This window comes from Gavia stellata, chromosome 4 (assembly GCF_030936135.1).
Source record: "Gavia stellata isolate bGavSte3 chromosome 4, bGavSte3.hap2, whole genome shotgun sequence".
Taxonomy (NCBI): domain Eukaryota; kingdom Metazoa; phylum Chordata; class Aves; order Gaviiformes; family Gaviidae; genus Gavia; species Gavia stellata.
Window position 1 is genome coordinate 76,892,139 of NC_082597.1, and position 16,865 is coordinate 76,909,003.

Genomic DNA, 16,865 nt, shown 5'->3' on the forward strand with positions numbered 1-16,865 from the left:
ACAACTCTGCTGACAACTTTCATAATTTCAGCGTGAATATGTGCTTTTAAAAAAAAATGTGTAAAGTCTCCAAAGACTTTTCAAATCCTTTCAGAGGGAGTTATTTTGTTAAGTCACTCACAATGAACCAGCCAGGAGCAGACAAATCATTTGTCTCAATCTAATTTCACTAGAAAGTAGCAGGGAGGGAGAAAGAGCTAGAAGCGTGACCTCTAGAGTTACTGGTTTAACATGTCAAGCCCAGGTACACCTAGCCTCTGACACCACATTATTAGAAGTCATTACTTCTAGACATTGACAACTTGTTAGCTGTAAAATTCCAGAGCCAGTGAGAAGCTTTTCACTCACTTGTTCAAGTGAGTGTTCCTTCAGGATAATTATTTCTGCTAAGCCCCAACAAGGAGGGGAAGAAATCAACTCCACACCTGTAAAGCAAGGTCACCTAGACAAAGCAGATAGCTGCCCAAAGACAGCTAGCAAGGGAGGAAGACTGTGGGGAAACAACACCTACTTCAGATCTTAAGCCATAGCATGATATCATAGACCAGATCCAAGTGGAGAAGTACCTGAAATTCCTTTCTGAGGATCAGGGGATGGCATTTTCCTTTGGGCTGGGGGAAAGAAAAAGAAGATGCCAACAATGCGTTGGCTAACTCCAGGTATACATTTTTCTTAAGATAAAGAAAACTACTTTGTCAACAACCTCACTGGACATTAAAAATACACCTTTTTTTTTTTTTAAATTAGCAACTGACTTAATATCATCCGCTTCAGCAGGCATCAAAGCAGCTAGCAAATCTAATTTATTCCTAGTTTTCCAGTTTTGCTAGAAGAGGACAACATTACTCAATAGTAAGCAATATCATGATCTCTTGCTGTTACAACAGTAGCCACCAACATTTCTTTAAGTCTCCGACTACGAATTGTACAGCCAACCGAGCATTCTAAGCTGAGGTAACCACAGGCAGGTCCCAGCAAAAGGAAGAGTTCTTCCTTGTGCGGCTGTCCATTGTCCTCACAATTTATTTTCGTCAGGTTAGCTCCCGGCTGGATCGGCTCCCTGATTGGGCTCACCGCACAAGTGCTAATCCCGTCCCATGATAGGCAGCAAAAAAGTGCACCAGGGCACACAAGTTCCACTCCTCCTTGAAGTGACGCTTCGCTGCTCCTGCTGCTGGATCAAGAGCTGTCCTCATCAAGGTAATTAGCTAGCAGAAGAAACAGCAGCTAAGTGACTGGCAGTCATTAGAAAATTAAAACCGCAAGTGTGATTCACTGGAGTCCACTTGACACCTGCTACTGTATGGCACTATGTATGCTTTCTACACTTGACATTTTGTCTGAAGGAGTTTGTAAGAGCAGGGATACGAGGTGAGCCAGCTGCTGACTCGGAGATTAGCCTTCACTCGCCACAGGCTCCACCCATTCACCAAACACCTGTGACGAATGTTAATACCAAGTCCTTCCTCAACTAAGACAAGGTGTTGGCTTTATATTTTATTAAATATCAGCTCAAGACTTAAAAATGAAGGGACTCCAAATCCTCTAAGCCAAAGTTTTGACTTCTCTGTCCAACAAAGCATCAGTTGCATGAGAGTTTTTGCTAACTGCAACTGCTTCAACTTTTAATACCTTTTCAGCAGAATTATGCAAAAAAAAAAATTCTCCTTGAGAATTTATAACCTTGAAAAAGTGAATTAGGTGTATTCCGCATCTGATGCAATTCACACTTCTCCGAACAGCAGCTCAAGATGACCTGAATCAGTGGCTTTTTGTGAGGTTTTTGTTGTTTTTTTCAAATTCATAATTGATAATGCAAACAGTTCAGTAGCAAACTGACCGGTTTGGCAGAAGTGCCTGGTTGGCAGTGTGGACACACAGCCTGTTGAGGGGGTGGATGACACTGCTGTCCTCCTCTCTTCCTTCCTCCCTTTGAGAGAGTCTGTCACACTGTGAACCTACTAATGCAGCAGCTCCATTAAAGGAATCTTAAGCTACTAAGGCAAAAACAGCTGGATAAGATCACGCCACCAATTTGAAAAGTATAACCTTTTGCTTGAAGCAGAATGGAGAGAACTCGCATGAAGTACTCCGCCAGAGTAAGTAACAACCTCTAGAAGACAGCAAAGGGGTAGCAACATATTTTGGTGGCACAACTCTTTGCAAGCAAAACATGCTTGGGCAAAATCATTCCCTCTTCATATTCAGGTGCAGTTCCAACCTAACAAAGCTAATGAACCAGAGAATGTGATAACAAAGCAGACACATGTTATGACAATTACCACGCACAGACACCTTCAGCAAATTCCTTTTAGGCCTAACGCAAACTGCTTTGAAGGCCACAGGTAGCCTCTGAGCAACAGCCTGCCCTCCCTGCTCTGCAAAATAAACTCTAGTAGTATTGATCATGCTGCATTCCTCCTAGTAATTAATTAAAAGCCTCCATTTCTATCCAGGATGAAACTCTAAGCAGTCCTTTGCCAGCGACATATCAGGGCCACAAAAATCTTGGTGCAACACACAGAAGCCTACCACGTAAGTTAGCATATGGCTGGAACAGAAAAAAAAAGATTGTGAAGAAAATTAGATGTAGGCATTGTATTTCCCAGCCTTATAACCAGACTACACACGGTTTCTCCAGTAACATAAGAAACAACCACTGTATTGGAAATAGAATTTTAGGGTTTATAGTAAATTATTACACATGCATATGTTTTATTTTTCAAGTTTCTGCCAGAAACACAGAAAAGTTTGCTTCCCAACAGACACTGAATGCTAAATGCAAAATAAATAAATAAAAGCAGCTTTCTTGATCTAGCAGATATACCATGTTTTGAACAAGCAATCCAATTTAATTCATGGTTACATAATGCTCTCAGAAGGAAACCTGCTCCAGCAGATCTCAAGGTAAATGGCAAAAAACCCTCTCCACTTCTCTTGCAGGCTTTAACATACAGGTAAGAGGGAGGGTGCATTCACTCTGTATGTTGAAGCACATGTGTGTGTTGGAAAACAGCTGCATGGGCTGGGTTCTAGAGTTACTGATGTAAGACAGATTTTTATCTGTATTATGGGTGCAGATTTTCCAAGTTCAATGCTAGAAAGTTTTAATCTTTGTAACAGGTTAGGACAAATGAAAAATTCCTCCCACCTTCACACATGACACAAGGAAACTCATCCTATGCTCCATGTTGCGCAGATTCCCCCCCTCCAGTTATTCTTTATTACTTAGACTCCCAAAACATTTTCACCCTTTCCTTTCACCTCCTTTGCTCTCTTTACTGCTGCTCCTCCAGCCACTCCATATGATCCAGTTCTAAGTAAGGTACTGTAGCTCTGTTTCTACCTCCTTAAGAGCTCTCATCCCAGTCACAGCACTCCTTACAGTAATTTTCCCTGGACATCCCAGTCTTCTCCACATCCTTTTGCGCTTCTTCTGGATAAAACCCAGAAGCTGCAAGAGTAGATACAAGCGCCATCAGCAGCCTAATTTATCTTCCGAAGCACACTGAAATCATTAAATATCTCTCTCCCCACACACTGGAACACTAGTACAGAAAAGCACGCTCAGCCACCACTGCAAGCAAAACGAAACAGAAGGAGCAGCCTGCCACCTTAGGGCGTATGCTTTCTTCATCCTGCCTTTCGACATCCTAGCCTCTGTAAAAAGATCAGGACCATGGGTCTCCTCTCGCTCTATTGTCTCACCTTCTACATCTCACACACAACCCCCCCCCCCCCAAATTGGTAACATGCACGGATTTCAGCCACAGGACACAAATATTAAGCCTGTGTTATGTCACAGCACCATTCCAAGGTTTGCCAGCTACCTCCAGCTTCATAATACTGGCATACGGCAATACAACAGCTTGCAACTTCGGGTTTCCTTACCAGCTTTATACTGCCTTCTATTTCATCCTGTTCCAGTACATCCCTTCTCATACCTTCCTATTTAAGCAGAGCAGTAGATATTCCCTGCTCCAAGTCACCTGCACGTATGGTTGTTGAGAGAGCTGTTATACAACAGGAAGTTTGTGACTGGGCATATGCTTGAGTTAAAGTAGATTTATTTTCTCTGTAATACACGCGTATTCCTGTTATTAGCAGTACCAGACACACAACAGTTAGAAAGCAGCAGAACACATTCAGACCCTTCCTGTTTGTACGTGCTATATACACTCAGATGATATGATGACTTGCTATGCTTCCCTCCTGTCCCAACTTTAAAGTTGGGATGGTGAAAAGAAGCGTTCAAGTAATTCGAAATTTAGTTCCCTCTTCTCCCCATACCTTGAGGTTCCCAGCAGATCTCTTTCTCTCCCCAGGACTGAAAGCTCTCCTCATTCTTATTTCCTTCTGCAGGTAGACTCCTCCAGACTCCCTGGAGCACTCTCAAGTCTCCAGAAAACTAGTTTCGGGTTGTGTCTCTTTCCTACCTCAGTTCCTTGTTCCTTTACTTCAACGAATCCAAGACAGCTTTCCTCACCACTGAGGCTGGTTGCATATGTGTGTTTAGAAAAACATTTCTAAATGCAACTTGTGTCTTTACAAGTTCTTTGTCCAAAATGACTGCTTTTCTGAACTTCGTTTCTCTTCCCTTTCTCATCACAAAGCTCCAGGGAGCAAGCAGGTGGTTGCTACAAACATGGGTAAAAAGGGATTCTCCAGCCTGGAGTGTGCCTATGCACCTACACTCCCTTTAGTTTACCGCCAGGTCCAGAGACTCCAGGTGTCAGCTTCAGCTGAAATATACCTAGCTCCTGCAAAGAGATGGTCTGTATGCTGCCTGGGCAGGGCTACAACAGGGGAACTCAAAAAGGCTCACAAAGGGCAATGTCCCCAAATTTATGTCTTTGCATCTATGAGTGGCGATTTTACAAAGGCTTACAACTTGCTCCAAAATTTGGCCTGCTAAAGTCACACAGCCCCACCACTGTGAGACGCTCTACAAAGCGGTTCTTGCATTGTTATATTTTAACCATTGCCAGAACGTTCTTCTACCACCATCCCTGTTCTCTGAAAGAGCTGAACAGCTTTTACTTCGATCAGGAATAAATGAACAAATCAACTGGCCGAAAACACTCCCAGAAAACAGCCTGAGACAGGTAACTTGTGCATATGCAAGACGAGCTGACTGCGTTAGCTCTGCACAGTGATAAATGACTGAGAACAGGGCAGACCAGTGTGGAAGTGAAGAGAATGGGGAAAAAGACAGAAAAAAAAAAATCAGGTAAAAGCCAACCCAAACCATAATGCAGTAACATATGACAACGTCCTGACTTTAGTACTACTACTGTTGCTTTTCTAAATCCCTCTTTGGCAAAAAGGGCTGAAGGCTTTAGGACATACTCATGACCCCTCTCCAATATTGGATCTCCAGTTACCATGATCCCCAAACGCTTTCAGGCTTTATACTGACAACAATAAGACGAAATCATATATGCACAATACATCTAATCTCTTTTACAGTCCCAAGCTGCAGCCTCGGTAACACAACCGGCACGAAGCTTCTCCCACCCTCCCCGGCAGAGGAACCTCTTGGCTCTCTTCTCCACCCCGGCTGGGAAAGGGGGACCCGCTCCCCACCACGGCTCACGTAAAGGAGAGCCTGCCCCCACGCTCCCCTCACCATCGCGGAGGGGGTGCAGTTGCTTCACACCCAGCTGGGGAAGGGACGAGAGGGGACCCCACGCCTCGCCACTGCCTCCTCACTGAGGGAAGCCCCTTCGGCGGGAAACACCGCGCGGTGTTTCCCGCCGAAGGGGCTTCCCTCAGTGCCGTTCCCCCAGGCAACTGCCCACGGCCACCCACCTCGCCACGCAGCTTGCGGCACAGGCTCTCCCAGTAGCGCGCCGGGACCCTCGACGCGCGGAGCGCGGCCCCGTGCAGGGCCACGAAGGCCGCCAGATCCTCCTCACTGCCTCCCGACATGGCCGGGCACCTCCGCTACCCGCTGCCGCTGCCCGCCCCGGCGCAGACCAGAGCATGCCGGGCCGGGGCGGCCCCTGAGAGGGAGGGAACTGCGCGCGCGTGGCGGGGCGTTGCCAGGGGCGGGGCTTCGCCGCGCGGAAGGGCGGTTGCAGTCGTTGGGCGCGACCGTTGGGCGGTGGCTCAGCACAGGGAGGGCGCGGGCGGTTTCCCGTCACCCCTGAGGGAAAGGACTCTGAGGGGGCTTTACTCTGCTGAGCAGGTGTGGGCTGCGCTTCTGCTTTGTTCTTCTCCTGCCCTTAAGCTTTAATAAAATCACAGCGTTTGTGGCGCGGTGCTGGCCACAAGGTTTTTGAGTTCCCCGGAGTTTCCCGATGAAGGTGTTTTTGGGAAGGCCCCAGCCGTAGCCTCTGAAGTGGGTTACAGGTGGGGTGTGAGGCACCAGCCGGGCTAACTGCCGGCCACAGCCACGGGAAATGCTCTTTTTGAGTTGTGTGTCCAGAGGAAAAACTGGCGCCGCACGTGATGCCAAACAATCATTTTTTAAATTAAAGCATTTTTTTTTTAACTGTGACAAGTGAATTTTAACGCTAGGCCTCTCTTTGGTATCTGTCAGCGTAAGAGGGAGGTGTGTTCTTTGCAAGTGCCTGGAGGAGGGAGGTGGCTTCCCAGTTATTTTTCTTGTGTAGTTTAGAAGACATTTCTAAGAAAACCCATTCCATCTCAGATTTTGTAGGGAATAGCCTAAACCAGTTTAAGCTGTGGCTCCCTAAACATTACTGGTAGCTTTGGTCTCAGCTTAGGTATGGCTATAAAGCTACAAGAGCGAACCAAGGCATCTGACACCGCCGGCTGCTCGGGGCGCGGGCTGGGGCTTTGCTGTGCCTGCTGCTGTGGCTAGCTGAGAGCTGCTGTGGCTAGCCGAGAGCTGCGGCTGCTGCTGGGAGCACCTGCGCTGCTTCCTCTCCGGATTGTCTGCTCCAGGGACTGTGGAAACTGCTTTTCCTGCCAGCCTATTCTCAAATCAAGCCAGGACCTGACTTCAGCGCTGCTCCTGCTGACAGCACATCACTGTGCTGGGAGGGGTGTTCTACAGCCCTGGAAATAAAAGACAGGGTCTAGAAACAGGAATTTAGGGTCAGTAGCTGGTCAAGAAAGCCTTAAATTCATGGAGCGCAGTCAGTGGAGAATGTACATGAATGCCATGTTGAAGAAATACCTCTTTGCTCACTGCCCTGTCTTGTGTTGCTGGACTGGTGTCCTATGTAACTACCAAGAGCAGCAATCTGTCTCTCCACATAATCACAGAGTTATCAGGTGGATGGTCTGTAAATTAAAGTGCTGCAATAGCTTGGCCAGGCACAGAGAGAGTAGGAAGAGATTAAAAATTATGCCTATGTGCTGTAACTATACATCACCATTCTGCACTTGAGGATCTAGCACAATCCTCAGGTTGGATATCTGAATAGTAAATGCAGGCAAATTACCCGCTTTGCCTGAGACCGTGTCTGCCTCACCACGTGCTGTGTTCCCACACTTCCTCAGCATAAAGGCATTACTAGGATGTTGCTAAGGAGACCTACCTGATTAAACAGCAGAAGATCAAAAAATAGTTGTATTTCCAGTGTTCCTTGACTGGGTTCCTGCCATGCTGCTCTGAGTTTTGAGGACGGTTTTGCTGATACTGTGGTTTGCAAAAGGAGGATGGCTGTGGTGGTGATCTTGCACTAGTATTATAAAATGTGGAGACTAGATCACTAGATCACTTACCAGTCCTTACCGAATAGGTTCCCAGTGCCACCCTTCCCTCATTTCTGTCTTTGCCATGGACTCAGTACCTGATGGCATATTATATATGCACACGTGATACAGTTCTACACAGTCTGTGTTGAGCATATCAAGTTACATTACTTGGTTTTTTGCATAGATTTTGCTCACTACACCCAATGTTGTCTCAAGTTGGGAGTGTTTACTGCTGCTAATTTGAATTGGTTGTTTGTTTACTTCTTTTTTGCCAGATTACTTTATAAAAATAAGGAAGTTCCCAGAAAATATATAATAACAATTTTATAGTTAAGTCAAACTTTTTAGTTACCTAAAAAAAGAAAAGGTCAATCTTTCTTCCCTAGACAGGCCAAGTAAGAAAAGTGGGATGTATTTTCATTTCTTTGTTCAGTAGAGTCACACTGATCATGCTCTGTCCGGAGGCAAGGGGAAAGTGATCCTGCTCCAACATGAGATTTACATAATTCTTGTTCTTGCCAAGTGCAGGCAGGTGCTGCCTCAGTGCTTATTTGCACTTCCACCTCACTTTGGGTAGGAGTTCTGGCCACTGGCCAGCTGTACGTGGTTCCAGGCTGCTTGGGTGAGTTTGCAGGTCTGGAGGCAGGCTACGCTGTTGCTGATAAACTCCAAGTAGTAATACAACACAGTCAGAATCACTGGGGTTAAGGGTAGATAAGACCCTGAGACACAGAAGCAACTCTAAGTGGGCTATTCCCTGACTTTGCCCAACAGTTCACTAATGTGGTCTTATTCCACTGCTGTCCTTGGCAGCCTACCCCACTTTTTTGCTGGTTTTCCACAATAGGAGTAATTCCTGGAGCAGGGAGCAGAGTCGAGCACTCACCACTCTCTCGTCACCGGCTTCAGCTGCCAGCTGCACAGAGAGGCTTTCAGGAGCAGTTGTTCCTACTCTGTGGCATACGTCACCTGTGATGCCAGAGCTGTAGCCCAGAGATACCACTGTCAGCCTTTCGTTATGAAAGCAGGTGTTTGTGGATCATCTTTGTAAAGAAAAAGTTACCACGGTATATTCGTCCGATGGTTTTCTTAGGAAGAATGACTGATTTACAGTGCCTGTACAATGCAGTCCTTACTCAGGCAAAATACTTTCTAAATTTAATGGGTTACTTCACATAGGTATTTACAGAGAATGCAAAAAAATTCTCAGCAAGGCTGAGCTTACTAGCACTACCACAGTCTAAAATAAGAGGATTTAGCCTTCTGGCGCTATCTGTAGGGGGCCAATCCATGCAGCCCTTGTGCCTCTCTGTCACAGCAGTCCCAGTGACTTATCCACCACTACCTCATTTATTTCCTGCCCTGTAGCAGCCTGTAGCAGGAATTTATCATGAGTTAGCATACATGAAGCAGCATTTGCCCCCAACAAACACAACTGGAGTTTTACAAATTTTTGTGAGTTTGGCAGTTTCTGGCTTTCTGGCTTTATCCAAATGTTTATGGCTGTCTGATCCCGATAGATCCGATGTGCATTCCTCACTTCATTTTCCCGTTGTTTCACGTTAGAACCTTCCTCTTTGGCAGCATGTCATGGAAACCTTCTCCCGAAGACAGGTAGGGATGTAAGGGGCAGAAGAGACTCTCAGCATAATAAAAAGGAGATGAAGGGACATATTTCTGGTGCATTTTACAATAAATGCTGTAATATGTTACCAAAGAAACCATTTGCTTTCAGATAACTTTCTCAACAGTAAAACTAGAACTTCTAAGCATGGAAAGCTGAGATGGGGGCTTAGATGAGAAGAACATAATTTGCTGTAAATACTTTATCATAGCTGTATCTGTGAGCCTAAGACCTCATAGATGCTGTTAGAAGAATGCAAAATGTATTATTCTGCATCAAAATAGCAGTGATTGTGAGTAGCTTTTGCTTACCTGCTTTTGTGGACAGGTATATTTTTGGGAAGGCACTGCATCCCTCTAACTGCAAGAACCCCCAAACCAGTAAACTAGAATCTTGTACTCTAATATGCATTGTCATGACTGCTGAGTGGCTTTCGCCCTTGTATGCAGATACTTCATACTTCATTACCAGTAATTAATTTAACTTCCAATGACCATTAGGAGCTTTTGAGCTCAGCTTTTCTGTGTCTTTGATAGGTGCTGACTTTTCCTATTACTCCTTTAAAGCTCTGAAGCTATAAAGACAGCTGGCACCATCTGTAGTCTGATAAAAGTGATACTGTATCTTCTTGGAGTGTAATGAGGATAACTGCCCCTATTACCTAGATGGAGTGCTACTAGCTGAAAAAGGCAGTAATTGATTTTTTGCAGCCAGTCAGAACGTAGCTGTTTCTCTCTTTATGCCTTTCAAACCTGTCAGTGACACCAATAGTCATCAGTCATAATGATGGTATTTATATCATTTACAACATATACAAAATCAGTGGAGCATACTGTCATATGATAAATGCTTTCTCTTAACAAGATAAACTGCTTACACGACAGTATCAGCAGAATACCACGCACCGTGCTGGTATATGAGGTCGCCCATCTGTTCTACAGTAGGTGGCTGCTGTACCGTTTACAACGCTCCGCAGGCTGTGCTCATCTCCTAACAAGCACTGCTGAGTGGCAACCCTGTTACCAAGGGTTATCAGTTGAATTAGTAACATCCGTGCTTTGTCTGGTCTAGTGTGCAGTGTACTCTTAATGACAACTTGCGCTTCTTCTTAAACTGCAAAAGATTATTTAAATCAGATCTAACTGAGCTACTGATGTCACTACAGATAGTCTATTTTCTGTGAGCCTGTCATCATCCATTTTCATCATTACCAGCATCAGGAGTTTCACTTGGGCCAGTGATTGTACAAATTCTACTTGCTTTGTGATCTTGGACTGTGAAAGCGTAACTATCGTGATAAAATTCAGCAGCAAGGAGGGCCTGGGCAAATACACTTTTTCTATAGCAAGGCTAGAGGGGGAAGGGCGCTTCTGATCTCTCTTTAAATCATCATTTTGGGTGCAAGCATAGTTTCTTCTCAACCTAGTCTTTAGCAGGAGAAGCAAAGCAGCCAGTGAGTTTGGAAGTCGCCACTCTTTGCGGCAGCTTGTGGTGGGATAGCCCATCAGGCCACCAGTGGAAGAGAGCTTCCTTCCTCTTTCTTTCTTTCTTTGAGGCAGTTTCTCAATAGAGGGAAAGGGCACCTGCACGATGTACACACAGTAACGTCAGAGTTATTTGAAGAAATGGTTAAAGGTCCTGAAGGGATGTTGGTGATGTGGTGCTTTGCTGTAGCCAGGATTTTCAGATAGCTCTGAAAAATTCTCCTCGAAGTGTATTTGGAAGCAATGTAACTCAGTGTCCCAGCACTCACAAACTCCAGTTGTTCGATGAGAAAGAAAAAGCTCTCTTGCCTAAGGATGAAAATTAGACTGAAACATGTAAACGCTATCAAAAAAGAGAAGATCTCTTCTGATTCCTGTCTACATTACACAGGTGCGTGGAGCCTTTTCCGTGTAGACAAATAAATGGCAGGCAGGGGTATCCATTCCATTTTACATTTATTATGAAAGTGATTTTCACAAAAGTTTTATTACATGCTTCATTTTGAGCTTTGACATAGAAATCAAAGCTATTAATATACAGAGGCAAAAGGAAATGTATTTTCTTATAAGGTACATTTACAACAACATTTTCTACTACAAATCTGACAGTATTGTTAAAATATTGGTAAAGCTTAGACCACTGTATTTTCTTTTCTAAGTATCAGATTTTGTACAGTTATTCACTATCTTTGCTCTAAACTATCATGGTACATTTCATATGGAAATAGCTGTTTGTACATAATTTACATTGGTAATAAAGCTTAGAAGTCCCAGCAGCATCTACAAGGGTTTAGTTCAAAATGTCACTTGTGCCCACTGATTTACATGGAGCAAATTGGTACAGAAGCCAGTATTACACTCCAGGTATTTTCCCCCGAAATCTAGTCTACCAGAAATTCCTGCTTAACAGATGATGGACATGATCATAGTGAACTTCATGCAGGTGAAACAACCACTGACCTCTGTGGCAGTTTTGCCTAAAAAAGGTTCTACAATCCCATCCGAGGTTTTATCACTTCCACTGCTACCTAGGCACACAGAGATACCATACCTTTCTTTGTCTTTATACTCTATTTGGGTGTAATCTTTTGACTTCCCTTTTATTTCTGAATTTTGTGTTGTTTCTTATCCTAACAATGGAAGAAGAACTAGCACTGACTTTAAAATACATATTCTTTATATGTTACAAAGATGGTAAGCACTTCAGAATGACTTGAGAGTCAATTTATGAAAATTAGCAGGTTAAATTGCCCCAGAATACTCTTCCTATGATGCCAGTGAGACTGCAGAAGTAACAGGAGCAGTACTCTGGAAGGATGAATCTGACTACTGACCACATCCAACCCAGTCTCCTAAAGTACCTTTTTAATGATCGTGTTGAGTATCTGCTGCTGTCAATGCAAATTAATGGCCTTTCTAAGGTATAAAACATAGAAAACAATATTTACAAAATAATTTTAATTAAAAAAAGTAACAAAAACAAACTCTAAAAAAGATATTTTCACAATCATTAAAATAAAGTTTAATTAAGCCAAGCCACTTCTTTTTCTAGATACTGAGAAATTCAGCTAAAATTTAATTGCAATTGTTTGTATATCTTTAAACTTGTTATCTCCGCTTTCTGAATACAGATGGTTTAAATTATTACATCTAAAAGTACTTCTGTACATTTTACTCTTGTATATTACACATTAATTTTATAGATTAAAAGCTTAGTGATGAAACAGAATAAATAAATGAAATAACAAACTGGAATTTTGTATATTCAGATACTTAGATAATATTTTTTTGACATTAAGAGTTTATTTCCCAGTCTGTTTCTATTCAGATGAAAAATGTTATGATAAAACATGAGACTTCTCTCTGAATCCAAGTCTCACACTGAGGAATAAGTTTATATTACCTTACAGAAATTTCCCTTCTTCCATAAATTCTTCTGGGAGACAAAAGTTGTTTTTTTTTTCCCCAAGTGCTTACAATAGTCTCTCATCCTAGAAAACTATTTCATTAAAGTCTCAAAGTATTGTGAGTCAATAGAACTTCTCCAGTTACTACCATCCCTATCAATCAGTGGTTTTAAACTATGAAAAAAATGCAACTGCTTGAGCTCATGACACAGGTACAAGTAACGGCCTGTGTTGCTCAGTCCCAGCATTAGAAAAGGGAAAATCCAGACCCCTGAGGTGGCTGAGAAATTTGCCACTGGATTCAGTTGTTGAAGATTTCACTCCAGCTTCTTTTTTAAGAGCACTCAAAGGTATCCGGAGTCCGGACATGGGAACTGTCACAGAGCAGTTAGGTTTTGCTGGCAAAGACCTGTCAGCAGTTCCTGTATAAGAATCATACCACTACTTTTGCTCCTGATATTTGTAACTTGTTATCCATGGGATTAAAACTGTGTTGTTTATAGATAAGACTGACCTGAGAAATTTGAATCTGTTGGGCATGCTTACAGAGGGGCATGGGGTGGGGTTTGACTTGCCTCTTTGAATGTTTAATGCACGTAAGCATGTTTCTCGTTCATGTGGCATCATCCTTGCGTTCGGCTTACAGACAGAGGACCACAGCTGAGCTGTGCTTTTTCAAAACCAGCTAACAACTCAGAATGCGGACTCTGAAAACTCTGTGACCAAGCCTGTGTTTATTTAAGCTAGTCTAAAACTAAGCTAAACTTAAACTAAACCTAGCTTACTAAGTAATAGTAAGCTAAGTCATACCCTAGTATGAAGCTGATGTGTAGAAAAGATCAGTCTAGATAGTCAGTAGTTATAACACACTGTGATTTAACTTTATTCTATGGGGGAGGCACAATGAGGAAATAAATTTCTTTTGAAAAGTTGGTCTTTAGGTAAAAATCTAATGTATGATGGCAGAAGGAAGGCAGGGCAAGAAAACGGGCTGAAAGAAGACTTCAGCAGCTTTAAATACAGTTTTGGTCAGCAGAATAAATCTTGCTATCGCAGGCAAGATGCAGGTGGCAATCTATTGAACACCGAATCCCGATGCTTCCTGTACTCAAGTGACACACAGAGACACCTTGCCCACAGCAATCACTAACGAGCGCTTTCACTTCATGACTTAAAGCTTGATTAGCAACTCCTGATTGTTGCAGTCTCCTGGACTGCAGCAGGTATGCAGGCAGTGATTTGGTGGCACATGAGAATGTTTAGGGTTGATTCACCACCACCTCACAAAAAGTAAGTGCAGTATTTAAAGCAGAAGGAGAGGCTTAAAATGGTAAGTGCTACAGGTGCAGCTTTTCAGCATACAGGCATTTGCAAACTGAAAATAAAAAGCTCAGTTTGTGACATGGAATTGGGCAATTACAAATGGACACTTCTTCAGCCTTCCTGTAATAACACATAAACATGTTGTTGCACCTATCCTGCATACAACATGTAATTCTGTAAGAACAGATACAGGGCTGTATTTATTGAATATGTTTAAATGCAGTATTTCATGTTTAGGGTAAAAGCCAGAATTTTATATTCTGCGATGTATTGACTCATTTCATGAAGCTGGTTTTCTTAAAGGCGGCCATATTTCTCCTTGTATGGTTTTTGATTCCCAAATGTGTCTAGGTCTTCTCCATAGAGGAAGACATTCCTTGTTGTACTGTAATTGTATAGTAGGAATAAGTTCTCTGACTTCTGACAATGAAAACATCCTATATCTATATTAACAAATGAAGAGCTGAGCTCACCTTCCATTTGGTGACCACCAGTTTCTGTAACTATAAACCTAGTATGAAAGTCAAACCATTTTTAACTTTTAGAGCTGATGTAAAAATTCTGTGCTGTTGCACAAATCAGCTGAAATCCATTCAGACAGTCCTATATGCCACTTGTTGTTACTTATTACATTAGAAATTTGCACATCCAAGAGCATTTCTATGCAGAGCTGCAAACATTCAAACCTGACTCATTTTCTAAATATACCACATATGAAACCCCTATATATTCAGAAGCATTTCACTGTATACTTCTGAAGGCCAAATTATTCTTTCTTTCACTGCTCTCAGCAACACAAAGTCTGCATTTGCTACAGAAGTCCCTGAGCGCCCTGTCCTGACTGTGGAGTCCATGCCCTGCCATGGCTCCGGGGAAGATGAGCTAACACACAATCTCAGGTTGTCTGTCAGGATGAACCAGACAAAACCCTGGTTTTGTCTGATGTGGCTGTAAGTCAGGGCAAGTTGTACCAGAGCGAAATGCAGCTATTCCCTCCTGTATTCACCTCTCACAGCCCTACCAAGGTCCCACCAACAGCAGCCACAACTGGGAAATGTCCCCCTCGTAGTCGCTCTCTGGGACTGGATTCCCCATGTAGCTAAGAACCTAGAAAATGTTACAGTGCTGCCAGTGGTTTCTGGACTCATGAGGCAATTACTTTCAGACCTGTTCCAGAGAGGAACAGGGCTTGTCCTGCTTGGCACCAGTGTCGTACAGTGGTATTATGTCCAAATGTGTGGGTTATTAAGCAAAAATTTTAGCAAGGATTTTACTAAACTCACTGCACAGCATCAGGTTCCAAAGTTTGCTTACGGAAGTCTGAAATACTAAAGATCGCTGTAAATTGTACACTTATACATGACTGAGTACCTAAAAAGATTTTTGCTTTGTTAAGGTTTAATTTTTTTCTACGAATTACTCCTGTTAAGGAAAAAAAATACATGTAACTTTTTTTTTTTGTTCCAGGCATGCACTGAATCTGGGGCTGATGATATGTTCTCCTTTGAATGCCCACCTTTAGTACCCCATAATGAATATTTAATAAAAGTAGTTTCAACATCCTCACAAAAAGTTAGGTATAACAGAGCCTTTAAAAAAGGACTTTTATGGAGATGTTACATTTTGAAATGAGGGTTAATATATAAATATATATATATTAAAGAGAAAGCTTGTCAAAGACCTAAGATCCATGAGTGAAGAAAATAATTTGTTAGACCCTAAGTTGAAACTGTTCAGGCATAGAAAGAAAAAAAGTTTTACTCTTCAACAGAAAAGGAAAGAAGGCAAGCAAAATTACAAGATGGCTAAGTAGAAAAACTCAACAGAATGCTTAAGTTGTCTCTTAGAAATGGAATTTTCAACCACTTGTAGCCAACAGAAAACAACTTTGAAAATTTAAACAGTACTTCGTCAAAGAAATAAAAAGTGTAAGAAGTTAACCATAACCACCCTTAATGTATGTCTTTGAGAGCATCCAAGGGTATGTTAAACTACAGGGCAGATATGCAAAAAGACTGCAGTGAAGCAAAACTGTATGTTAGTCTTTTTCTGAAAGGATGCTGGCGTGATAGTTAACTTCTCCATGTAATAAACTTGTAGGATCAAAAGGGAAAATGATACACAAGAGGAAGGGACTTAAAAGTAAAGAGGCTGAAATACTAATAAAAAAAGCTACTCGCTCATTGAAATTAGCTCCTGTGCCAGGAAATCGCAGGAAACACAGGATTTATCATCATCTCAACCCACCAGTACCTGTCACTCGGTGAGGAAGGCCTGACCACGGGGCTAATGCTTTCTTGCAGACCATACAGTCCCTGTGGTTGATGGGCACCGTAGTTGCAAATTTGTGATAAAAGGGAGCACTGGGTCTTTGAAATCTGCAGGGCCTGCCCTCCAACTCAGCTGCAAAACTGTGTCCTGCGCACCCCCTCAGCCCCCTTAGAGTCTGGGCCTGGGACACAGATCTGTTCCCAGCGTTTTAGAGATGGCAGGTCCAACAAAAACTCCTCCTTGGTGAGCTCCTCTCACGTGTGTCGTCCTCAGGGGTAACTCTGTTGGTCTGCATGTGAGGGGTGCCCAAGGAAGAGGCAATAGCTGACCCTTTACTGGACAGCACTTGCATCTTAACTGATGTTATTTTTCCTGGAATAATGTATGTTGAAAGAGATTGTCCCAGAGTAAACCATTATCCAGCATTACAAAACTCCAAAAGGCTTCAGTTTGGTGTTAACGGAAGTGACAAGCACGTGGAGAAGTCATTTAATCATCTAAGCAAAGTTACAAATAGATATGAGTAAATAGGGTGTGTGGGAGTAAAGACTTAAGCATGAGTAATATTTACAGTAACTAAAGATA

General features: G+C 42.8%; 1 protein-coding gene across 1 annotated transcript in view; it reads right to left on the reverse strand.

Moving 5' to 3' along the window:
• TTLL12 (tubulin tyrosine ligase like 12) overlaps window positions 1-5,931 on the reverse strand; it is a 29,733-nt gene extending 23,802 nt beyond the window's left edge. Inside the window, exon 1 of the mRNA XM_059816749.1 lies at window positions 5,812-5,931. Within this exon, the coding sequence (XP_059672732.1) occupies window positions 5,812-5,931 (120 nt within the window). The remainder of the gene's footprint in view (window positions 1-5,811) is intronic.
• Window positions 5,932-16,865: the final 10,934 nt, after the last annotated feature.